This window comes from Cryptomeria japonica, chromosome 10 (assembly GCF_030272615.1).
Source record: "Cryptomeria japonica chromosome 10, Sugi_1.0, whole genome shotgun sequence".
NCBI classification, from domain to species: Eukaryota; Viridiplantae; Streptophyta; class Pinopsida; order Cupressales; family Cupressaceae; genus Cryptomeria; species Cryptomeria japonica.
This window is the reverse complement of record NC_081414.1, coordinates 576,406,792-576,434,445: the sequence shown is the minus strand read 5'-3', so window position 1 is coordinate 576,434,445 and position 27,654 is coordinate 576,406,792. Positions and strand designations below refer to the sequence as shown.

Here is a 27,654-nt window from a genome sequence, read left to right as displayed (position 1 = left end):
AAGATTAAGAAAACTTAGTAACATAAAGTAAATATTGTGATCATTGGTTTCATATAATGATTGTTTTTCCAATACTAAAAGTTTTATTCATGTGATATTGAATTTATAAAAAAATGAGCACATGTTTAATTAGATATCATAATCTTTGAGGTTGATTGTTATTTGTACTGAGTTCTCTTTTAGAGTGTATATGTGACACATGACATGAGATGTGTGGTTACATGGTTTCTCATATGAAGGATGCATTAAATGAGCTCGATGTTTCAAAATTATTCATGTAGACTTTATAAGTGTATTACAATGTTCTGTTGTTGAATAGTACATTGAGTGTGGATGCTTTTAGAGGCCATGTTTTAACCTTTTGAGGGTTTTCATATCTTGGATAATATTGTGGTATGTCTTTGATCTTTGCATTATGTTTATTTTGTAATGTTGCATGGATATTTTTATCTCATAGGGTTATTTAGGAAATGGCTCGACCAACCTAATAATTTCTTAACACTTCATTTATAATTTTCAATGTTTCCAAATTCTCTTTTGATGGGGCCTTGTGTATCATTTATATATAAGCAATTTTATTAGCACTTATAATGATCTACTATATGTTAGTTTTCAACTATAAGTGAGTATAGCACCTAAACAAATGAAATGGATGCCTTCTTTTTCATGAAGGCCATGAAGGCCATATGTCTTCTTTTGAGGATGAATATAGAGCACTCAAGTACAAATCATTTTCTTAGAACCTAAATATAATTGAACATGTTATTAGATTGCAATATTTTGGAGCATCAATAAATTATTTCTTCTTTGCATAGACTATGGTAAGTTAATCAAGTATATTTATCCTTGTCATATATAGTCTTAAGGCCTCTTCTTCATCTCTCAAATCAAGGAGGTTGGCCACTATCATACTACTATAATAATTGTTGATATTAGTCATCATACACATGTTTGTTTCACCATTGTTGTTGATCTTATATCTAATATCTCATCATATTCTATCCCAATTATGCAAGAAGTGTATGATAATTTAGATTAGTATGACCCATTCTCTCCTTATTTCACATTTCTTGATCAACATACTAGGCATAATTTTTAGTCTTAACTTTACATATTTAACAATTATGATCTCATCGTCTATAAATGTAACATCAACTAAGTAGGGAGTTTGATATAAGTTCAACATAAGCCTATTATTTTATCAAGAATGTATATGTCAAAGAACATAAAAAATTTCTCAATTTGTCTATGGCCTCATGAAATAAGTATCCTTTATAAGGTTTGACTTGACATGTAGGAATACCACTCAATGTCATTTACTCTAGTATGACAAATGGTTGTAAGTTATTAGTGTCAATGTTTCTTGACTCTTACTATCCATATCTCTTATGTCTTTTGCATGTTTGTGTATACAATAGTTAATGAGAGATTTCAGTTAGCTCGAACAAGAAGCTTTATTGGTATAAAGCTATAAAAAAAATTAACAAATGGCGGATTTATATAACCACCTCAGAATTTGTTTGAGAAGTGGAGGAATAGGCTAATGGGTGGCATTGTGTCGAATGACAAATCTCTGAATTCTTTTCAACACAACCTTCATGGTGGATATTTTGTGGAAGAATAGGATTTGGAGAAACACTTTAATAGCAATTAGCAAAAGGTTAATGCGTCATGACTTTGTTTTGCTTGACAAATCTCTGAAGTCTCTCCAATGCAACTTTCATGGTGGATATAGTCATTTCAGAAAAGCAGACTCGAAACCAGCCAGGCTCCATGCACTTGAATGAAGACCCGGGAGATATATTCAGTTTGGCCTTGTATAAAATACCCTTCCATAGTTTCAGCTCCCCCTCTATGTCATTTGATGGAAGGAGATGACTCATGTTTACCCAACAGAAAAGGCCTGCATTCCCTTCCAAGTGTTTAATGCCAGCTTGCTCAAATCCTGAAACAATCAATCTATGCCTTTATTCTAATCTCTTCTTATTCTCAGCTATATAATAATTAACGAATTCCGGATCTGAAAGCATAGTGGACAATAAATGCTGAGTCTTAGTTGAAATCATGGTGAAACTTGACATTCTTCTAGCCGCCATGACTACTGTATCGTTATAGGAATAAATTGTCCCAACTCTGAAGCCTGGAAGACCCATGTCCTTTGATAAACTATACACAATGTGCACATTATCTGGGGAGTAATTTTCTTGGGCCACAATCTCTGCAATGCTGTGAAACTCTGGAGAAGAGAAGAATGAGCCTGAGTAAATCTCATCGCAAACTAAATGTATTTTCTTCTTATTTGCAAAAGCAAGCAGCATCTTCAATGTGTCAGCGCTTGATATTGTGCCCAATGGGTTGCATGGATTTGTTATGAGAATTCCTTTCACCTGCTTCTTTTGATCTTTGGCTCTCTTGAATGCTGATTCCACTGCAGATTTGGTGATTTGGAAGTTGTTTGAGCTGTAACAATGAATTGGCTCAATCTCTACTCCTGTGCGCCACCTCAGATCTCTATCAAAACTACAGTCAAAAGAACAACTTTAGAAAAGAATTGTTGATAACTTAAGAAAACTAAAAACCAACATAAAAAGTAACCCTATATAGTATGAAACAGATTCTTTCTCATGAATTTTAATGTTCATTCCATAAGGTTATCCTCATATCTATAAACCCTAAACCCTAACTTACCCAGGGTAATAAGGAGACGGTACTAAGAAGACATCTCCTGGATCAGCAAGGCAGAACATTAGCACCTCGTTAGCTGCAGTTGATCCAGCAGCATTTACTATCCTGTCAGGATCAAATTTCACTCTGTTTCCTCTCATTGCCTCCATGAAACTTGCCATAGCCTGTAATAACAGCGCACAAAACTCATTAAGAAAACAATCACTTAGATTATATGTCAACCCATTGAAACTTCAAAGCATAGACAATCAAATCCATCCCATCTTTCAAATTTGTTTTCACCTTTCTATAATCTGATAATCCATGATAATCCTGATAAAGTGCCAAGTCTTTAAATAAACCCAAACTCTGTTCGGAAGTAATTGTTGCCTCTGGGTGTTTTATCAACCAGTCTTCCATCACACCAAATGAGAGCTGCAAAGAAGAATGAGTGTTAAATTTCCACACCTTTAAACGAAATTTATTGCAAGTGGATGATTTTTTCTAATTTTCAGCATCAATCTTAGTCTTCCTTATAAACTACAGACAAGTAATATATTAAACTATCTCAAAAAACCAAACTCATTCCAATGTCCGTCAACATTCTAATTTAAGATGAAAATAATTTGCATATTCTTATGTGATAGGATACTTTATCTTGATAATGATAATAAAATATGGTCTCAAATGATTATATTGATAGAAAAATGTTTATACAGTCAAATTCACAAGCTTTTCAATTCAAGGCCCACAAAATAAACAAAACATGATTTAGGGTGTTTTGGAGTACCGTATTCTCTGCAAGGCCCATCTGGATAACCCCCGAAGGATTGAGCTTTTCATCATATGGATTATTGCGATACTCCTCCCACCCAGCAAAGTAAGGCGAATCTTCCCCATGTAAACTGCAAGTTGCCATATCAGACAGACTTGTTTCACTATCATTAACATCATCAAAACTTGCACTAAGGCAGTTTTCTTCACAGATGATCATCTTCATTTTAACTGAAAGAAATCTGAAACCCACAGGGTATATTGAAATTTCTCAGATAAAGCTCCCCTCTAAATACTTAATTATCTTTATCTGCAAGAAGGCTCGAACTCCCAAGTTATATTGAAATTTCTCACACAAACGCCCCTATAATTTCAATTAGTCAAATGCGTAATAGTACAGTCACGTCTGTTGTTTAAGTCATTGTCCTCATGTAATTAGATAAGAACGAGCATATTATACCAAAATGTACGTTTATCAGTAGATACATCTTCTCATGATTGTCTGCTGTTATCCGTTTCAAAGTTGAATACTTGGTGAAACATTTTTCAATATATGGATCGATCGAATTCCTGGATATTATACATTAAATTTGTCAACGGCATTTTAAATGCTCAGAGATGATATCAGATGTCTGTGAAGCAAAAAGAGTTTGTCAAATCAAAACAGGAGTCATATTCAAATTTATATTTCCACGTAGATACAATTCATTCTCCTGGTCCAACTTTGAACAGTCGTTTTCTCTTTTAAATATTTCAAGTTGTACCGCAGACCTGAAAATGGACTGTTAAAACTTTAGATTGGGGTGCCCGCCATTAAAGTATCCAACTGGAATCATGGAGGTTCCGACCTTGGTCTGCCCAGTTTTCATGGAGGTTACTTATTCCAAATTAACTCCACTCAAAATGCATCAGGCTGTTCATTTGACTTCCACTCTAGTTTAGAATTAGAAGCATATATCAGAGTTTCTCCCCTAATCAAACTCTTAAAAGTTTTGTATTTCCTTGAGTCTATCTGATTTCAGATAACGAATTATTCTAAGAACTCATATAAATGAGCATGCGTTTCACAATGGGCAATTTAAAATACAAAATCCTTGTTACTATTTGTCTTTAGACAATATTGTTTCATTTTTTTATTGTCTATTTGTAGGATCTCATCTCTAATCATAACATTCTTTTGAGAATATTACTTTTGACTGTATTTATTAATTAATTGAAAACTTAAAATATTGTATTCTGATTTTCAATTAATTAATAAATAGAGTCAAAGGTGCATCTTGGGTGTTGCATAGATGTATGAGTTTGAACATTGACTGCAAGAATCACAACAGTGTGATTTAACCATCACACTATGTCACCTAAAATAACTATTTATCTTTTACTATGTTAAGCTTTAATTTTTAAACGAAAACTACTTTTTAACTCAATTATGAACAATTTGATTGGTTAAGATTTTTTATAGATCTTATTTTTATTAGGTAATATCTTTACTTGTTATTCTACCCTTCACATAAATTTATTATATTTATATGATAAACAATAGATTTTTTCAAAGAGAAGACTACCGTATTGACTAATCCAAGTAGAGATAAGACTTCTTTGCTTATCAACCACCTACATGTCCATATATCTAAATTAATCACTCATTTTTGTGATTATGGAAATAAAGAATGGATGGTTTGTATCTCAAATGTGATTCATATATAGATTTATTCATAATTATTAGAGATAACATATGTAGTACTGTTGACAACAGTGCAACAAACTGAGAGGGAAAGGGGTGTGGGGGTGAATCAGTTGGCACAAAAACTTACTACAACTTAAAGCACAAATCGGATCAGATAATTAACACTTAAATCATGAAACAACACCACATCAATAACACACATAACACCAAGATTTTTGACATGGAAAAACCGGTTAAGAGAAAAACCACAATGAGAACCTGCCTACAATGAGATAATACCCTATTAGAAGTTAATGAGATATTGCAATGCGGAATGCACATGCATTCAAGAACATTGCCTAGAGCTCACTACTCAAATGAGAAACCCAAAAAGGCTACAACCTTTAGGGAAGGCTTACTACCTTACAAGAAGTCTCATTGACTTACAAAAACATTTGGACAACAATCCAAATTACATGAACTGTGAAAATAGCATCTCCATATGCCTGAGTATAGTTCTGGTTAAGCTCGCAGTCTGCTCTGCAACACTTCTCTTCTCCCCTTCACATTCCCAAAAGATCAAATCACTTGTTCACACATACAACTTGATCATACACACTCTCAAAGATCAGAGACATAAATATCACATGATTATTACATTTATTTATACAAGTCATCAACCCATGAAATATAGGTCGGCTAAACCCTCAACACAAATTACAAAATAATAACCTCACACGCTACACCAATACATGTGGACCAAAACAGTGTCGACTAAGGTATCGTCTAGACCCAAATCAATACCGCAAACATGCAACACCTCCAACAATTACACCTAGATCATCTGCAACACGCTACAATATCAACAATGTCGCATAACACGAAGAGCATCACCGTACAAATAAAATCTTCAATAACGTGCATAGTAATCAATGTGGACCACCAATACGCATAGAACATGATCTATAGATATTCACAAGCAACGTGAATTGCACTACAATAAATGCAACAACTCGGATCACAAGAATTATCATCATCTTTCTACTGGAGCTCAAGAACACCATCATAACTGACTGTCAACCTAAAATATTCGTAGCTTGTGTATTTCAAAATCTTAAACCAATCATACTGAGGACACACATAAACGTCCAGAAAACATCCCACACATCCGCAACAAAAGATATTACAATTTCAGAGCAATACGAAGCACAAACCAGAATACCGAATAACACAAACAACTGAATAATATCCTTAATACCAGGTCTCATTCATAGTCAAAATATCATGTAGACCTCTACAAATGGGAATGAACTATCTATAGACTGTTGTGGCTCATTAAATTTGAGTCAAGTTTTGAGGCCCAATTCAAAAATTTTGCTTTGCATTTCCAAATGAGTCAGTTTGAATGGCCTAGTTAGAGAGAGGGCAAAATGGAGCCAGTTGATTTTCAGGGGGTAATGCTTGGGAAACATGTTCTACACCTTTCATTTAGCCTATGTAGTGATGTGCAACTTTTAGAATTCATTTTGGATAATTTTACCACGTACCCATTTCGAGGGGTGAGCTGAAAGTGCATTTTAGGCACAAATGCAGATTTTATTGAGTAGCCTACTTTGGGTGTTTGTATCCTTTGCCCTGTTGATCTTCATGAAGAATTTAAAAATGGGTTGAATTGTATGTATAAATGTGAGTCAGCATGCAAAATTTCAAGTCTTCATGAATCCATTTGCTCAGTTTACCAAGCTCGAACCGTTTGCAGTTTGAATGTTTTGACAAGTCCCTTTTTCAGCACCTAGTCGGAGCCCTGTTTCGCACAAGTGTAAAATTTGCCTCACTTAGTGTTATGCCAGAATGTTTCCTCCGGTCTATTTTTGGTATAAATGATGAGTAATGTTTCAAATTTCAAGCCTCTGTCAATCTATTTGATCGGTTTTCAAAAGGGTCTATTGAGCCATCGTTTTCAGTGATCCGTACTTTCAGTGCTATATCAGTTAATGTAGCCATTTTCATGAGCGCACCATTTGCACCCAGTCAGACTTTTGGTCGAACTGAGAATCCAAAGATTTAATGTATACTTCAAGGTACTTGTGTTTCAAATTCGAGGGTCTACGGAGGTCGTTTGGTATTTTTGAGAAAGGCATCATGTGTTGCCAGAACATTGACTTCATCAGGTCCGCAGTGACGACAAAGGCAGTTGGTCATTTTCACCATTTAATATCTCTTTTCTCGTGATTCATCTTTAAAAACCGCTTGGCAGAGTTCATCCTTGTATATCAGAGTACATCCCTGTTAGACGGCGAGGTCCAGAAAGATGTTTTGACCGGCTTGAAAAATACGTCTTCGCGATTAAATGTGAAAATGTGGCATAAGTGCCTGAAAGTTGTAAAATTCAATTTTATGATCCGAAAATGGTGCCAATCATTTCCAGAGGTATGTTTGAGTTTCATGAAGCATTTCAGAGGTCAGTTGAATGGAAACGAAAATTTTTTTAGTGGGACCCTCTCTGGGGCCCGACCTGACTTCTAGTTTCTTGAGGTTTTTGAATCAAGATTTAAATTGATATCTTAAACTATATGTTTATATGATTTATGTATAAAGTAAAACCAGGAGGGAGGAAACTATTGTGACAAAATGTCGAGCATGCTAACTATTTCCCTTACAATTGGGGACAATTTTGGCCTCACACCAGAGCACTACATTCTTAAAATTGGTGAAGGATTTGCAGCCAATGTATCACTGGGTTCAATTTTGGAAGCACAAGCTAGTGTCTCGATCAATATGGGTCTCATACATTACATATGGATGTAAGGATTGGAAGGCGTGGCCATTAGAGTTTTGGCAAATGCCTTGGCAGCTCAAAGCCAAATTTTGTGACTTTGCTAACATCCTCTTCACATGAAATGTTGTAGCAGATGCAGAGACCTCCAACAAAATGCAATTAGCACCCCCCCTCTCTCACATGGAACATGAAACACAAAGTTCACGTGGTGGCAGTGGCAGAATGAAACCTTAGATAAACTTACCCAAATGAATTGGCAATGCAGAAATTTCAAAAAAAAAAGAAACATAGCAATGGAAACCCCCCTCCCATGTGACTGGTGAAAAGGGCATTGAAACATGGAATAATGCAAAATGCAGTAGCTCCTCCCTCACATGCCCTCCCAGAGCATCCTCCTAGTAGTTCATGTGGTATGTAGACGGGGCTGCAGAGGACCTCCAAGGCTTCTATATGGAGATTGGAGAAGGAGCTGCAGAAAAATTCCAAGGTGGACGTGATAGCTGGAGAGAAGCAACAAACATTTCAAGCAAATGCAACAGTGTAGTCTTCCCCCCTCTCACGTGGTTGAGCAGAAACAAATGCATTGAAACTGCCAGCATCTTCTCCTCCTACATGGTTCTTGGAAGGGGCATAAAAGTTTTCAAATGCAACTCTTGCATGGAATGGAGGTGGGAGCCTTAAAAGGAGTTTTCAATGCAATTTCCATTAGCAGATTTGTTAGGCTTAATGTAATGTTCCCTATCGTGGTGTCTGGTATGAGGGTAGGTTCTTAAAAGGGGTCTTCAATGTAAATGCAAACAATAAATGTATGGCATGGTATCCTCCACGTAGGTAATGGAGTGGGCATTTAAAATTCAAGCGAATTCCATTAAATGGTGTAAAGCTATAGCTGCGTGGAGTTTGGAGAGTCCCAATGTTTTAAAGCAGATGCACCTGGCAATGAAACTAGTTCTCCCTTCTGCGTTGAAGTTTCTAAAGGTTTCAAACTCCTTGGCAAAAGAATGGTGCCATTAAAACTCTCATGCAAAACCTTGGAAATGCATTTCTGGGCGAAACGCTTTATCCCACATTCACTGGGAAATAGGATTTTTTGATGTTTAAAATTAATACTCTACACAAGTATAATGTGAAAGCCACTGGGCTTTTGATGGACGATGTCTGATGGGTGCCCAAGGCGGACCCCACATGTGCGAGCGTGCTTCCCGCGGGGGCTGACTACGTGGTGACAGGTGGACCCCACGTAGGCACGGATCTCGAGGCAGACAGGTGAATTTTGTAAACAAAGGGCAGCTTAACCGGTGAGCAATTTCAAGACGATCCGACGGTGCGTGCGATTTTGTAGGCCGAAGATGCTCGTCAGTTAAGGGCTGCAAAATGGCGAAAAGCTCTAGCCGAAAATGCAGCGAAAATGAGGAGTTAAAGACCATGCAGCTTTGGCAGATCCAGCGGTCAGAGCAACTTTGCGAAAGGAAGATGCTTGCCGGTTAAGGTCTGCGAAATGGCGAAAATCTCAGCGATGATTAAAGACCCAGCAGGTTCGAGAGATCCAACGGCTCGCGTGATCTTGCAAGCTGAAGATGCCCGAACGTTAGCCATTGCGAAATGGCGAAATCCAGGTGGCAAGTCTAGGTGGCAGTGATGTGGCGATGATGTGGCCGACAAGCAAGCAGACAAATGGCGGATGGATGAGGTGTCATCCAATATGGTGCCCAGTGGATCCCATCGACGAATAAGAGATCGCCACGTGGCAGGGCATCAGGCCAGTAAGAAGGCCAAAAATCAAAGTTAAAATCAAGTTAATTATATAGTTGAAACTATGTCAAGAATTCAAAAATTTAAATGATTGGAGACACAAATTGATTAATTCGCCCAGAGGCTTATTTTTGGCCAAAATATGAAGTATTATATATTGCCGAAAAGCTCTCGAGATAAGAAATGCAGTTATGAAGTTTGTTTCAACAAATTTTGGATATTTTGGGAGTAGTTTACATAGGAAAGATGAAGGAAGTGAAATTTGGTTGGAGAAAGGGGACACTTGGCTTGTTCTGATGAAACCTAATTTTTTCCCTCTTCCTTCTTATTCCAATTTTCTTCTCATTGCAAGGGTTCCACAATTCTGTGAGGAAGGGCTCCAGTTTTCATGGCTTCCATTTTCTGAAATTCTTGACCCAAATATGTAAAATTCTTTGGTTTGTTTCAGGGTACAGAGATAGCATTGCAGTCTTGGAGATGTTTTCTAGTTGCAGGTCTTACTTGTGTCAAGCATGAGTAAATTCCACACAGTATTGTCTCTAGGCATGTATTTCATTGTCATGAATTGAATCCTTAAAGAGGATGAAATTTGTCAATTTCAAGGAGATTGTTGTGGCTGTTTGTAGGTATCCTTCAATGAAGGTTTTAAATTTTGTAGTCAGTCATAAATGATGAAATATGTATCCAGATCTGATAATTTTGTGAATGAATCAAATAATGCATTAGTATAAGGTATTGATGCATGAATATCTTGTTTAAGGAAAACAAACTTGCAATCTATGATTTACATTTGCAATTTTGTTTGTGACTTTGTTGCCCAATGAACAAGCCACTGGTCTTGCAGATTTGAGGATAGTTTTAGATTAACAATTAAAGACAAATGTATTTCCCTTTGTGTTTAGGGGTTATGTCCTTTCATTTCAAGCTCCTTTTCATTTGTGGTTTATACAGATTTAGCCAATTTGTAATGTGTTTCTAAATTTGGTGAGTCTGTCGAATGATCTATCTGCTTATTGTTGATGTAGTTATATGTCTGCAATCATTGTATTTAATGCATCAAAAGGGTGTCCCCCCTAGGTCTAGCAGAACCTAAAGTGCAGGAGGATCAATTAGCGTCCTATGTTATGTTGTCCAAGCCCTGATGTGTTTCATAAACTGAAATTGGCCATTTCATAGAAGGATTGCAGGTGTACTTGGGTTTATCACTTTTGGTGAACAACAAAAATAGCAACTCTGCTGGGGAACTAATGGATTCAAAAGTTTGATTGATAAGGTTAGAAGTTGAATGTATCCCTCGTCCTGTCAATTTCATTTCCAGCTAGTCTATCCGTTATGTATGCACAGAGTTAGAGAATGTTCCTTGTTCTAGATTTGTAGAATGATGTGTTATGTCATGTCATATATTACGAAGGAGTAACAGTAAATTCATTGTTGAAAGTTGTAAGAAGTTCTTGCAGTTGTCTATCAATGGATAACAAAACCTCGCCATTGTTTTTCCTTATGCATCTATTACCCTTGTCATAATGATTCATACATTCTAAAACTAATTCAGGGCAAGGAGTAGCAGTGGAAAATGTGGCTACTTCTAATAATCCGCTCTCTGCAATATCTCTCATCATAGGATTTGTGGCTGGGTTCCTTACTCTTTCTAGAAAAACATCTAAATCCAGTTGAACTAATGTTGTGTCACCTAATTTCGGTAAAGAGATTACAAGGGAAGACGAGTTCACTAATTTGGGCAAAGTAGGCCTCATGCTTAGCTCATGATTTTTCCCAATTACCCTAGGCAAAGAAGGAAAGGGAAAATGGAAACAAACAACTAACAAAATACCCAGATCTTTTAAAGCAAACTGCAACAATTGAGAAAGTTGTTGAACATACCTTCCTCTAACATCTGCAAATCCCTATCACAATCTGTTTCTCCCACTCCAAAAACTTCTTCTCAAAACTTTCCAAAGAAAATGATAATCTCAATGTGACAAATACTTATTTTTCAAGCCGAGAAAATCTTACCCATCATTACCAAAAACTGTCTTCATTACTCTTCGTTCGTGTGACCTTACTTTGAAATAATTGCACTGGAGCATGCTTTAAATGCTAAGTCACTTCACTTTTGACACTACGGATCTTCACACATACTTGCTATAAATGATAGATTTCAAATCATTGAAGAAGGAATACTCCTCCCCTCTATGGTCGTTTATCATATCCTAAAAGTCTGCACCGTCACCTCGTGACAAGTCACATGTCTCCTAAGAATCCTATACATCAAACTCTGAACTTTGCGAAACAATCACGACACAATATTAACATGACAAATCTTGAACCTTGAACCTTGAACCTAAAAGGTTCAATTTCAAGGTTCAAAGAATGCAAAATACCGACAAGGACTAGTAAAGACTTAAAATTGCATGGAAGAACAAGGCATTCAAAACAATGCTCGTTGAACTTTGAACCTTGAACCAAAAGGTTCAAGTTCAAGGTTCAAGTTCAACACAGTGAAACTTAAACAACATAACAATGGCCGAGTTACATGAGGAAGGTTAAGGAAATGACTTGACCAACGGATTAGATGAGCATTACTTCAAACAAGGACACATATGGAATGGAAATTTCTCTATGGGCCCAATAGTGGCTCTGCATGGGGACTAGAGCTGTAAAGTACCAAGCAATGAATCTCAAAATCTCTGGTTTCGCAAAACAGTTTACTCCAAGGTTCGACTCACAACAAAAATCGACACACCTAGACTAACACAACAAAAATGTATGTACAAACTGACAGGGGATGCCTATTTATAATTGATACAATTTTAAGTCCTGCCTATTATAAGACAGGGGTAGTTCAAAACCATCCTGGTAAGCAAGTTTAAAAGAATTGGGTCCCTTTACCTCGTGAATCACATAAGGCCCCTTCCATAGCGACTGAAATTTGCCATGAGCACCTTTCGGCTCTCTCCTTCAACTTTTTGATTTGCAATCTCCTTGCTTCAGCTAGACCTAATAACAAGGAATCATATTCAGCCGTATTATTCATGTGTTGGAATTCCAACTTGAAAGAATAAGGAATGACCTTTCCATGGGGAGGTATCAATACGACCCTAGCCCCTGATCCAGAAGATGAACAACTTCCATCAAATTCCATAGACCAGAGTTCATCAGACATACCTAAATCCGTTAACATACTCTCATCTTAAGGATCAGTCGATATCATGTAATTACCAAAGCCACAATCCTGGTACAAAATTTGAGCTTTCAGATCATCTAAAGGAAAAACTGTGTATTTGGCCTTTGTTTTAGGGTGCAAAAGGACTCTCTATTTTCCAACTATGATCATTGCTTGAGACCAATCCATCCTAATTTCCCCTCCCATGTCTTTATAGAAGGTGCGACTCAACAACATATCATAGCTAGCAGGGATGTCAGCCACTAGGATTGTCAACTTGATTCTCTTGGCAGGGTGTGCCACTAAAGTGACCTATGCATCCTTAATTTGCCCTAATAAAGGAACCTGCTTGGAGTCCATGGAGTAACATTTGCCAAAGGTCTTTGTTAGGGTCAAACCTAAAGCTTTTCCTACGGCTGAGGGAATGACATTGTCAAATGCTCCTGAATCTATTATATAATTACTCAAAATGTGCCCATTAATATATAAGGACACGTAGAAAGGTTCTGGTTTATTTTCAAAATTGGGTTCAAGCAAATTGGCTTGTAGAGGAATAGTCTCTAATGAGCTTTCAGGGATTACTAAAGCAGGACTGCCATTATCGTTTGCTTGAGAATTGGTACTCATGGGTGTTTGGGTTTCACCTGCTAAAGCAAAGGCATCATTCCCTTTGACAAATTCAACCAATCTATCTAGCTCTTTTGGGTTTAATTTCAAATACTCAGTCGAACTAATCTGAACACAAGATGCCCTGCAAAATTCAATGATGTCAAAATTTCCTTTCCTTTCACACTGCTGTGGACAGGTGTTACAACATCTTGAGATTTCAAATTCTATTGAGTTCTTGTAAGAATTGCGTAAGAGGAATCTTCCAAAGAGACCAACATGTTTCCTCCCCTTTCTAAGTCAAAGACATATTCCATATAATGAATTTCAGAGTCGCCAAGCATACTTTGGGAACTTCCTTCATCAGCTTCTAAGATTGTTTCTCGTTTACTGATCTTTTGGGAAAAATGAACCATCTCTGGACACGAAGAACCATCATGTTCGTCAGTTAAATGAAACACACAAGAGTTTACCTTGAGGGGTGGTGCTTCAATAGAAAATCTTTGCTATATAGGGGGTAGTTGTAATTGTCTTCCTCCACCTCCTCCCTATTGATTATAATATCTCCTAGGAATGTCTTGATATGGTTGGGTATAGGAAGTACTTGCTTTAGGAGTTTGCTTCTTTAGGACAATTACATCATTCATTAATCGTTGGATAACAAGATCTAAGGAACTAGTTGGTTGGGCATTATATGTTTGTATTTCTCTTTTCCATTTTCCCCCAGTGATCAAATCATCCTCTAATTCAACTGCGAGAGTTTTAGCAGCATTCAAATCTGCAACCCTTTGCCTACAAATCAAGAAACATATTTCAGAGGGCATAGAAGTAATAAAAAAACATTTGAGATTATCATCTGAAGGTTTTTGGTTAACCGGAATTTTGTGTAGGATCTTGTCAAATCTCGCTACGAAGTCCCTCATGGATTCAGGAAGCTCCGTTTTCAACTGGGATAACTGAGCTAGGAGGGAGTGTTCGTCTTCAGCTACCTTAAATCTAGCTTCAAATCTTGTCTTCAAATCCTGCCAGGTCATTATCACACTATTCGGCAAGTGATAAAACCAATCAGCCACCACTCCTGTCAATGTCTGGATAAACAGCTTGATAGCCACATCTTCATGTTGAACCGCTATTACTCCACAGGCTACAGTAAAAGCATTTAGGTGCTCATCTACTGTGACTGTCCCATCCCCACTAAATCTAGGTAAATGATCTCTAGCAGCTTTTGGCAAGGGATTAAGGTTCAAACCTAGATTCAATGGGCCTACGGCTGCCCCCCACAGGTTATTGGTTGCCATTGGGAGTATGATATTAAGAGGAGTAGGGTTAAATGAAATTGGTAAGGCAACACCGTGCAGGACCAAAGCTTGGCAAACTAGAGACGTAGGTGATGATGGTAATGAGGATGGAGGTCTACTTCTTGACCTTCGTTGAGATGAGAAGGTAGGTTGGTAAGTTAAATTCTGCAGTTCTTCAAAGACGGGATCAGAAACCCCCCCTTCTTTGGGATCTAGTATACGACCTAGAGTCCAGTGTGGAACAATCAGTGTAACAAACGTCTTGGATACTATAGTTGATTATCAGGGACATGAATAAAGAAAACCCTAGGAACAACCACCCTTTCAAAGACTAACACAGGCTGATCCGCTTGTCTTTCTATTTCACTAAGAAGAGAACTTATTTTGTCATATTCTGCTCGACTTCTTCTATGCCTCCAGGCTAGAGTATCCAGCTCAGAGGTAATGTTACTTTTCTCATCTTGTATCCAGTTTAAATTTGGTTGCAAAATTGGCAAAAAACCCTTCAAGAGGCAATACCATTTATGAAGAACAAAGCATAACTGTAATGACGACCTTGTTTTAGAATCAATTGTTCTTATCCCTCCCCAGCAGAGTCGCCAAAAATCTATTGGTAAATAGATTTGTCTCCCTTTATTTGTTTAATCTTTATGCATTATGGGTCGAGAAAAAAAAGACAAATTTTCTACCAAATAGTTGGAAAAACATTATATTGATTAACCTCTGAATTAAGGTACAACTCCCTCTAAAAAAAATTCAGTCAGCTCCAAATTACAAACAATCAATAGAATGCTTTTCACTAGAAAGCACTAAAAGGTAATTGCATCCACCAGTCAATACAAAATGAATGCAAGCACTGATTCATATATAACTCTTTACATAAAGCCAACAGACTTCACATGTACACTAAAACAAAATGAAAAGCTCTTAAAGATGAAATTTGCCAATAGTTTTCTACACATATAGAAAGTATAACAGCCCCTTCTTTGAAACATATTTTCACGGAAACCAAACTTCAAATATCAAACACACTGATTTGAAATCGAAGATAACTGTTAACAAGATTTTCATTCATTGATAATCATCCACTTTCTACATACACAAAGTGTTTAGCCAATTTTAAAGATAGTCTTTTCAAAAACTTAGTGAACCCCAATAAAGTCAATGCGAAACATATATATAGGTCACCAGACCAATAGTTTTTAAACCAAAGTAAAATTACCTCGAATGAGTTAATAGAAAACTACCCTAACTGCATAACCGAAATTTAAATTCACTAGACTCACTGGCAAACAGTTGCCAGTAGTGCTAATCATGCCACCTGCTCCATCTCGGTGTGATCGCTCGGGTTGGTGTTTTGGACGGACACCATCACCACCTTTGCTGCACTCCACTCTCGATGCACCTTCGAAAATTCCTGAATTACAGTTATGTGTGGCAAACTGATGTGAATTACTCTCTGCTTCCAGAGCTCCTTCTTTCTCTTTACCATCTGCACTTTGTCCCTGTGTGAGTCCAGGTGATCAAGACAAACTGTGAGCATTGATTCTACATTGGAAATCCTCATAAAATCACCCATGGCCAAGGATTTTTCCAGCTTGATTTGTTTAATGTGGCTGCTAAACTGGTTAATCATCTCTGCAATATCTTCCAGAGTTTCGCTATCTTCTTTAAGAATTTGGACATCCACAAAGCGGAGATCCTTCTGCATGGTCATCCTTAAGGCTGTTAATTCACCATGCAAACTGGTTGATTCACTATGGCCCTGTTCAATAATCTGATTACGCCAATCAATGCTCTGTTTGCAACTAAACATTGCGTCTTCATTTAACCCTGGCACTTGCCTTTCGGCAAGAAAATTCATCAGGCCATAACGCTGAATGTCGCACATCTATTTTGAAATCACTACCCATTTAGCCTTCTCTTTCTGCCATGAGATTAAATCAAAATCTAATTCTTTGGTGACTGCATTAGCATCTTTAAAAATTTGGACTAAATCCATTATGTAATTGGTCCCTTGATGCATGATCGAGGTGAGCCATTCTGAGAAGACCTCAGCGATCATCCTGTTTTGCTGGACTTCATCAAAGAATTTCTGATTACCAAGTGATTTCGGGTAAATGGCCCTGAACTTTGGGACAACGGTAATGGGCTGTTCTGCAGTGCATGAATATACTGAGCTATTTGCATTAAATTCTACTTCAACTCAGCCTTGTCTCTTTTGTCCTTCCAAGTATGAGAGATAATTCATTTGGTTGACGTCTCCAGGTGTTTCACATCCACAGCTCTGGTTCTGACTCTCAAATCAACTCGTTCAATAACATAGTCTGCTTCTGAAATAGTAACAACATCTTTGTCGATCACGGGTTTGGTAATGTCTGCCATCCAATGCTTCGTATTTTCATTGAAACCAATCATAGCCTCCATTTTTAGCTTTTTGGGCTTTGTGGAATTTCCCAGACATTTACTCACAACATCCTCCATTGATACTGAAATAGGGATCACATTCCTTTTCCTGGTAATTGATTCACTCAACCACTTGGGTGCTAGAGTTAGTTCCTTAGATGGCATGGGTGGAGATCCTGCTGAGGGTGGCGGTGTGGCACTATCTACATGAGACCGGATATCAAGCATTCTTGAATCCTAGAAGTCAGTATCTATGCCAGTTGAAACATTGTCTATATCAGAAACAGGGGATGGCATATTGCACAGTGTTTCCTCTGCGTCCAAATCAAGAAAGAGATGAGGAGCCAACAGCTGAAAACTCCTCTTAGAATTTGACCTAGTAACCTGAACCCCAATAGAAAGTTCATGCTCGGTGTCAATTTTCTCTTCTATAATCTTTGGCTGCCTTTTTCCTACAATAGAAATGGGAGTGTTAGCTAAAATAGAAGTTTTGCTTGCGAGATTCCTCTTCCCACTTTTGCTTCTTGAATTGGTTGCTCGTGTCGGATGAAATCGGCAACTCCTAAGCCAATTTTCTGTCTTGTGAATCACGTTGAGGGTGCGTTTCTGAATACTATCCTCCATCTTTTTGCTCCAATCCACCTCTTGAAGAGGTTCCTTATGTATCTGCTTCATAAACTCAGAATCAAGTATATCTTCATCATCAGTGGTGACACCTGAAGTATCCAATGACAATTTCATGTCATGAATTTGTTTCAAGGTTAACCTGGACCAACTCCTATTCCTTACTTCAAATTCACCCTGGCAACCCTCCCAATAATCCTCCAACTGAGGAACATGTTGATCAAGCACCATCTTCTTCACATATTGAGCAATGAAACCTTTACTATCAAAATTATCTCTTTTCACAAAGGTCTTCAAATGAAACCTTTTAAATTCTAGCTCAAGATTCAGCACATCAGAGACAGACCTGCAGCTGTAATGGCCTAAATCAATAGGGAAAATCCCACTTGTGTCAGAGTCCTCACCATAATCCTTTGTGACATAGGCAAGCTGCCTAGAAATTTTGATCAAAATACAGGAGTCTGAAACATACCTGGGTAACCTAAAGGATTCACCTTTATATCCTCCAACCCTTAGGTAAGTGAAGTGACTAAACTGTGTAAAGAAACTACCATAGATGTTAACAAGTTCAATAGCTTCTGTGGACATCCTTCTATGTAAGTTACCTTGCAATTCAAAGGTCAACCTCCTAGCAAAAATATCATTCCAATGGAGATAATCATCAACATACCCTTGTAAAGTCAAATTAAGATGATACTCATAAATTCTTATGCCTTGAACCCATTTTGCATGGGACAATCCAGACCATTCTCTCACACAGGCAAGCATATATAACAGGTAGGAAGACATATAAAAGCTAGGCATTCCAAGATAATTACTCAAACCTTCGTGTAACCTTTCCGCGATAACAGTTCCCCAGTTGATGAACCGATTTTTATCCAGAGTGACCTAGATGAAGAAATACATCTAGTCCTGCCAAAAGAAAGAGTGGGAATTACCCTTTACTCTGCTTAACAATATTACCAAGTCTCGGATTGTGGGAATTAAATGCTCTTGAGTTAGAGGTCTCGGTAGCCTTAAGCCTCCTTTTTGGAATCTTAGAAGCTAATTCTGTGCAATAACAGTTCTGTAATACTACTTTTTCTCAGAGAAAATTCCATAGGATTTCCCAACCGTCCAATCTTCATAGGGTTCCCGGTGTGGGATACCGATGGCTACCATTACTGTCTGTCTATCAATGGATAACAAAACCTCACCATTGTTTTTCCTTATGCATCTATTACCCTTGTCATAGTGATTCATACATTCTAAAACTAATTCAGGGCAAGGAGCAGTTGTGCGAAATGCGGCTACTTCTAATAATCCGCTCTGTGCAATATCTCTCATCATAGGATCTATGGCTGGGTTCCTTACTCTTTCTAGAAAAACATCTAAATCTAGTTGAACTAATGCTGTGTCACCTAATTCCGGTAAAGAGCTTACAAGGGAAGACGAGTTCACTAATTTGGGCAAAGTAGGCCTCATGCTTAGCTCGTGATTTTTCCCAATTACCCTAGGCAAAGAAGGAAAGGGAAAACAGAAACAAATAGCTAATAAAATACCCAGATCTTTTAAAGCAAACTGCAACAATTGAGAAAATTGTTGAACATACCTTCCTCTGGCATCTACAAATCCCTATCGCAGTCTATTTCTCCCGCTCCGAAAACTTCTTCTCAAAACTTTCCAAAGAAAATGATAATCTCGACATGACAACTACTTAGTTTTAAAACCGAGAAAATCTTACCCATCATTACCAAAAACTATTTTCACTACTCTTCGTTCGTGTGACTTTAATTTGAAATGATTGCGCTGGAGCATGCTTTAAATGCTAAGTCACTTCACTTCTGACACTACGGATCTTCACACATACTTGCTATAAATGACAGATTTCAAATCGTTGAAGAAGGAATATTCCTCCCCTCTACGACCATTTATCATATCCTAAAAGTTCGTGCCGTCACCTCGTGACAAGTCACATGTCTCCTAAGAAGCCTATACATCAAACTCTGAGCTTTGCGAAACAATCATGACACAACATTAACATGACAAATCTTGAACCTTGAACCTTGAACCTAAAAGGTTCAAGTTCAAGGTTCAAAGAATGCAAAATACTGACAAGGACTAGTAAAGACTTAAAACTGCGTGGAAGAACAAGACATTCAAAACAATGCCCATTGAACTTTGAACCTTAAACCAAAAGGTTCAAGTTCAAGGTTCAAGTTCACTGCAGTGAAACTTAAACAACATAACAATGGCCGAGTTACATGAGGAAGGTTAAGGAAATGACTTGACCAATGGATTAGACGGGCATTACTTCAAACAAGGACACATATGGAATGGAAATTTCTCTATGGGCCCAACAGGTTACCATGCATAAACATTATAATAATCCATATTATAAGCATCCATAGAAAGATAAAACATGTATCCATTTAATTAAGAAGTCTTGAATCATCACATCATATGTGCATCTCATGTAGAATTGACATCATAGTACATATACATCTACATCATATAGGCATCATAATAAATCGCATCATAATCAACATGCATCAACTACAAGCAACATCATAATACATACATCAACATCACATAAGCATAAAATAATCCATCACATCATAAGCATCATATAAGAAAACAACATGCATATCATATATGTAACATACTATTATTTTTTAATTATTAAAATAATACAACAATAAATATTATTCTTAATTTAAATTATTAATGAACATTTGATTTGAGATAGTATTGTATTGATTACATAATTTGATTATGAACATGTAAGAACACACATGTATACTTGTGTAAACCATACAAGAATTCTATCATATGAATGACTTTTATATTCAATTGAAAATGAGTTACAACAATATAAATATATGTGTACAAGTACGATGAATATACATATACACATATATGTATAGGATAGCGACCATCATAAGTAATTGATTATGAGAATAATGATATAGAATGACATCATGTATAATCAACCTTTGAAATATCATACAACTTAGCTTATCATAAATGATAAATGCATTAGACTTATACTCTTATTCGAACACAATAATAACATTGATCAATGTACCATGAAGTAATAAATAATTATTTATATCTTTTAAATAAAGAAGGATGATACTTTGATATAGAAACATTTTTTTATTAAAAAATAATCCCTTTCAAAGGCAGTAACAACTCACATACATCATCATGGATGATCAATCATACATTGAAAACGCCTAACAAGGGAAAATGAAGGTAAAATGTTTCATTTATTATTATTTTTATTAAGAAGTGAAGCCGCTGCTAAGGGCGAGCAAGAGAAATTAGAATGAAATTCATATTGTTGTAGAAAAAGAATTTTCAATATTGAATCTACTAGGTTGTATCAAAACCTAAAAGGGTGAAGTAAGCATTTATTATTAAGAGGAGATAGAGTTGTAAGGGAAATTATTCAACATCCCCTCAAGGTAATCATGTAGGTGTCATGGTTAGGAAGAGCCAATGGATTTGATGGAAGACTACTAATATGTATACAGGTAAGGCTAGATCCCAAGTTGAAATCCCTAGCACATCTGCTACTACCATTGGTTGGATCCCAAGATGACATTTCTAGCATACCTCCACTATATATATTTCAACTTCAAGATATCTTTTATCAAATAGATTGAGAAGATATCCTTAAGTTCAACATGTGGAAAATATAGAATATTTAGAGGGAGTCATAAGTGACCTACAAAAAAAGTTTTCACATGTACAAGGGGACATATCATAACCATTAGGGCAAAAAGTTAAGATATCGGTAGATGGACTCATAAAAAAAAATACAAAAGAAAGCAACCACACTACAACAAAACATCACGATGAAGCTTAAAAAGGTCACAATGGATGAATAAAGAAAGAACTGTGCAGCAACTCACACCTTGTTGGAATCAAATATTTGCACACTTAAGAACATCAAAAGTGATGTTAATTATATTTATTAGTTATGCCTATAGTGTCTATATTTGATTAAAAATATCAAAGGCCGAATAGATAAATTGAAGAACATATCCTCTAAGTAAATACCATTTATGATTCTTATAAGATATGTCTAAAAAGTTAAGGGAACAATTGGAAACCCTACATGTTTAGATACAAAAGATTCAAGATCAATGAGAAAAAATTAAGGGCCAATTCAAACAATTTAGGGAAGTGGTAAGTCTACAATTATCCCATCTAACTTGGGTCATCCACGATGCAAAACATGTGGTACAAAAAAATTAGATCCCCACAACCATACTAAAAGCAAAAAAAATTGACACAAATTAACACCCAAATTCATCTCCTACAACAAGACAAAAATTAGTGTGATAGTACGATCCTACAATTGAAGGAGATATTCAAGAATATTTTTCTACCTAAATAAATCAATTTACATGTCTTGAGGACAAGGTTCAATCTTGAAATGGGGGATTATTTTGGTAGAGTAAGTGGCAGAATGGAGTTACAAGATAGTAGTAGCACAAAGAGGGTGTGAAGCACATGGTTGAATATGTCTCACAAGAAAAGGTGCATTTTTTAAGGGACATTTCCTAAACAAAACATATTTATAGATATATATTGGAAGTAAGATGTATGAGATAATAAGGACATAATTGAAGCTAGAATGTACTTTTTGAGAAGTATTTGTCTATAATTCATGTTGATGGTTTAGTATATATACCTCATTATAACAGAGGCTCTAATCCTTCTACAACTCATAAAGAATACATTTTATTGCTACACTTGTGATTATGGTTTATGGGTTGGATATGTTGGCATGAGTACTAATGGTTTTAATAACTTTATAGGTGTGGATGATGTCTTAATATTTGTTGCAATTACTATTTCTAATCATGTGGGTTTTTTTCATGGCAACAACTTGAGATTTTTTATCACTTGGATTTGGTTTTTATATCCTTTGCATTGGTACATCTTCACCTTAGGTTGTTCATTTTCTTCCATAGTCTTGATATTGTGGTCACATTGGATGTTATTATAGATATATTATATTCTAGATTCATGTGAATTCATAGATGGCTATGATGATTTATTTCATGGATTGAGCTTAATCTAATGTATATAACCATAGGGATGATTTTAGAAAAATAGTGTCGTACACATTCCACAAGAAAATGATCATTTTGATTATGTAATATAAACATTTATTTGTGATCTCCATCTTTAGGGATCTTGTTAACCACATTAAATATTTATTTAGATCCACTTGCAAAGTTGTGTGTAATATTGATTAAATATTTTAGGTGTGGGTTGTATACTGAAAAAATATTGAAGATTAAGAAAACTTAGTAACATAAAGTAAATATTGTGATCATTGGTTTCATATAATGATTGTTTTTCCAATACTAAAAGTTTTATTCATGTGATATTGAATTTATAAAAAAACGAGCACATGTTTAATTAGATATCATAATCTTTGAGGTTGATTGTTATTTGTATTGAGTTCTCTTTTAGAGTGTATATGTGACACATGACATGAGATGTGTGGTTACATGGTTTCTCATATGAAGGATGCATTGAATGAGCTCGATGTTTCAAAATTATTCATGTAGACTTTATAAGTGTATTACAATGTTCTGTTGTTGAATAGTACATTGAGTGTGGATGCTTTTAGAGGCCATGTTTTAACCTTTTGAGGGTTTTCATATCTTGGATAATATTGTGGTATGTCTTTGATCTTTGCATTATGTTTATTTTGTAATGTTGCATGGATATTTTTATCTCATAGGGTTATTTAGGAAATGGCTCGACCAACCTAATAATTTCTTAACACTTCATTTATAATTTTCAATGTTTCCAAATTCTCTTTTGATGGGACCTTGTGTATCATTTATATATAAGCAATTTTATTAGCACTTATAATGATCTACTATATGTTAGTTTTCAACTATAAGTGAGTATAGCACCTAAACAAATGAAATGGATGCCTTCTTTTTCATGAAGGCCATGAAGGCCATATGTCTTCTTTTGAGGATGAATATAGAGCACTCAAGTACAAATCATTTTCTTGATCAACATACTAGGCATAATTTTTAGTCTTAACTTTACATATTTAACAATTATGATCTCATCGTCTATAAATGTAACATCAACTAAGTAGGGAGTTTGATATAAGTTCAACATAAGCCTATTATTTTATCAAGAATGTATATGTCAAAGAACATAAAAATTTTCTCAATTTGTCTATGGCCTCATGAAATAAGTATCCTTTATAAGGTTTGACTTGACATGTAGGAATACCACTCAATGTCATTTACTCTAGTATGACAAATGGTTGTAAGTTATTAGTGTCAATGTTTCTTGACTCTTACTATCCATATCTCTTATGTCTTTTGCATGTTTGTGTATACAATAGTTAATGAGAGATTTCAGTTAGCTCGAACAAGAAGCTTTATTGGTATAAAGCTATAAAAAAAATTAACAAATGGCGGATTTATATAACCACCTCAGAATTTGTTTGAGAAGTGGAGGAATAGGCTAATGGGTGGCATTGTGTCGAATGATAAATCTCTGAATTCTTTTCAACACAACCTTCATGGTGGATATTTTGTGGAAGAATAGGATTTGGAGAAACACTTTAATAGCAATTAGCAAAAGGTTAATGCGTCATGACTTTGTTTTGCTTGACAAATCTCTGAAGTCTCTCCAATGCAACTTTCATGGTGGATATAGTCATTTCAGAAAAGCAGACTCGAAACCAGCCAGGCTCCATGCACTTGAATGAAGACCCGGGAGATATATTCAGTTTGGCCTTGTATAAAATACCCTTCCATAGTTTCAGCTCCCCCTCTATGTCATTTGATGGAAGGAGATGACTCATGTTTACCCAACAGAAAAGGCCTGCATTCCCTTCCAATTGTTTAATGCCAGCTTGCTCAAATCCTGAAACAATCAATCTATGCCTTTCTTCTAATCTCTTCTTATTCTCAGCTATATAATAATTAACGAATTCCGGATCTGAAAGCATAGTGGACAATAAATGCTGAGTCTTAGTTGAAATCATGGTGAAACTTGACATTCTTCTAGCCGCCATGACTACTGTATCGTTATAGGAATAAATTGTCCCAACTCTGAAGCCTGGAAGACCCATGTCCTTTGATAAGCTATACACAATGTGCACATTATCTGGGGAGTAATTTTCTTGGGCCACAATCTCTGCAATGCTGTGAAACTCTGGAGAAGAGAAGACTGAGCCTGAGTAAATCTCATCGCAAACTAAATGTATTTTCTTCTTATTTGCAAAAGCAAGCAGCATCTTCAATGTGTCAGCGCTTGATATTGTGCCCAATGGGTTGCATGGATTTGTTATGAGAATTCCTTTCACCTGCTTCTTTTGATCTTTGGCTCTCTTGAATGCTGATTCCACTGCAGATTTGGTGATTTGGAAGTTGTTTGAGCTGTAACAATGAATTGGCTCAATCTCTACTCCTGTGCGCCACCTCAGATCTCTATCAAAACTACAGTCAAAAGAACAACTTTAGAAAAGAATTGTTGATAACTTAAGAAAACAAAAAACCAACATAAAAAGTAACCCTATATAGTATGAAACAGATTCTTTCTCATGAATTTTAATGTTCATTCCATAAGGTTATCCTCATATCTATAAACCCTAAACCCTAACTTACCCAGGGTAATAAGGAGACGGTACTAAGAAGACATCTCCTGGATCAGCAAGGCAGAACATTAGCACCTCGTTAGCTGCAGTTGATCCAGCAGCATTTACTATCCTGTCAGGATCAAATTTCACTCTGTTTCCTCTCATTGCCTCCATGAAACTTGCCATAGCCTGTAATAACAGCGCACAAAACTCATTAAAAAAACAATCACTTAGATTATATGTCAACCCATTGAAACTTCAAAGCATAGACAATCAAATCCATCCCATCTTTCAAATTTGTTTTCACCTTTCTATAATCTGATAATCCATGATAATCCTGATAAAGTGCCAAGTCTTTAAATAAACCCAAACTCTGTTCGGAAGTAATTGTTGCCTCTGGGTGTTTTATCAACCAGTCTTCCATCACACCAAATGAGAGCTGCAAAGAAGAGTGAGTGTTAAATTTCCACACCTTTAAACGAAATTTATTGCAAGTGGATGATTTTTTCTAATTTTCAGCATCAATCTTAGTCTTCCTTATAAACTACAGACAAGTAATATATTAAACTATCTCAAAAAACCAAACTCATTCCAATGTCCGTCAACATTCTAATTTAAGATGAAAATAATTTGCATATTCTTATGTGATAGGATACTTTATCTTGATAATGATAATAAAATATGGTCTCAAATGATTATATTGATAGAAAAATGTTTATACAGTCAAATTCACAAGCTTTTCAATTCAAGGCCCACAAAATAAACAAAACATGATTTAGGGTGTTTTGGAGTACCGTATTCTCTGCAAGGCCCATCTGGATAACCCCCGAAGGATTGAGCTTTACATCATATGGATTATTTCGATACTCCTCCCACCCAGCAAAGTAAGGCGAATCTTCCCCATGTAAACTGCAAGTTGCCATATCAGACAGACTTGTTTCACTATCATTAACATCATCAAAACTTGCACTAAGGCAGTTTTCTTCACAGATGATCATCTTCATTTTAACTGAAAGAAATCTGAAACCCACAGGGTATATTGAAATTTCTCAGATAAAGCTCCCCTCTAAATACTTAATTATCTTTATCTGCAAGAAGGCTCGAACTCCCAAGTTATATTGAAATTTCTCACACAAACGCCCCTATAATTTCAATTAGTCAAATGCGTAATAGTACAGTCACGTCTGTTGTTTAAGTCATTGTCCTCATGTAATTAGATAAGAACGAGCATATTATACCAAAATGTACGTTTATCAGTAGATACAACTTCTCATGATTGTCTGCTGTTATCCGTTTCAAAGTTGAATACTTGGTGAAACATTTTTCAATATATGGATCGATCGAATTCCTGGATATTATACATTAAATTTGTCAACGGCATTTTAAATGCTCAGAGATGATATCAGATGTCTGTGAAGCAAAAAGAGTTTGTCAAATCAAAACAGGAGTCATATTCAAATTTATATTTCCACGTAGATACAATTCATTCTCCTGGTCCAACTTTGAACAGTCGCTTTCTCTTTTAAATATTTCAAGTTGTACCGCAGACCTGAAAATGGACTGTTAAAACTTTAGATTGGGGTGCCCGCCATTAAAGTATCCAACTGGAATCATGGAGGTTCCGACCTTGGTCTGCCCAGTTTTCATGGAGGTTACTTATTCCAAATTAACTCCACTCAAAATGCATCAGGCTGTTCATTTGACTTCCACTCTCGTTTAGAATTAGAAGCATATATCAGAGTTTCTCCCCTAATCAAACTCTTAAAAGTTTTGTATTTCCTTGAGTCTATCTGATTTCAGATAACGAATTATTCTAAGAACTCATATAAATGAGCATGTGTTTCACAATGGGCAATTTAAAATACAAAATCCTTGTTACTATTTGTCTTTAGACAATATTGTTTCATTTTTTTATTGTCTATTTGTAGGATCTCATCTCTAATCATAACATTCTTTTGAGAATATTACTTTTGACTGTATTTATTAATTAATTGAAAACTTAAAATATTGTATTCTGATTTTCAATTAATTAATAAATAGAGTCAAAGGTGCATCTTGGGTGTTGCATAGATGTATGAGTTTGAACATTGATTGCAAGAATCACAACAATGTGATTTAACCATCACACTATGTCACCTAAAATAACTATTTATCTTTTACTATGTTAAGCTTTAATTTTTAAATGAAAACTACTTTTTAACTCAATTATGAACAATTTGATTGGTTAAGATTTTTTATAGATCTTAATTTTATTAGGTAATATCTTTACTTGTTATTCTACCCTTCACATAAATTTATTATATT

At 35.9% G+C, this 27,654-nt stretch overlaps 1 protein-coding gene and 1 pseudogene across 1 annotated transcript; both read right to left on the bottom strand.

The window, feature by feature from the left end:
• Positions 1 to 1,661: 1,661 nt before the first annotated feature.
• On the bottom strand, positions 1,662 to 10,182 carry LOC131042769 (1-aminocyclopropane-1-carboxylate synthase 8-like; annotated as a pseudogene).
• Positions 10,183 to 24,332: 14,150 nt separating this feature from the next.
• LOC131042767 (1-aminocyclopropane-1-carboxylate synthase 8-like) lies at positions 24,333 to 26,279 on the bottom strand. The gene is made up of 4 exons (XM_057976084.1): positions 26,145 to 26,279; positions 25,658 to 25,789; positions 25,379 to 25,539; positions 24,333 to 25,210 (listed from the first exon to the last, which is right to left on the bottom strand). Exons 1-4 carry the CDS (start codon positions 26,271 to 26,273, stop codon positions 24,352 to 24,354), a joined length of 1,281 nt encoding a protein of 426 aa, XP_057832067.1. The 5' UTR covers positions 26,274 to 26,279; the 3' UTR covers positions 24,333 to 24,351.
• Positions 26,280 to 27,654: the final 1,375 nt, after the last annotated feature.

Coding starts and splice junctions, on each gene's coding strand:
- LOC131042767 (XM_057976084.1), bottom strand. CDS start 26,273: ATGGCAACTTGCAGTTTACATGGGGAAGATTCGCCTTACTTTGCTGGG. Junction 25,540..25,657: donor GATTATCAGATTATAGAAAG/GTGAAAACAAAT, acceptor CTGTTATTACAG/GCTATGGCAAGTTTCATGGA. Junction 25,211..25,378: donor CCGTCTCCTTATTACCCTGG/GTAAGTTAGGGT, acceptor TTTTGACTGTAG/TTTTGATAGAGATCTGAGGT.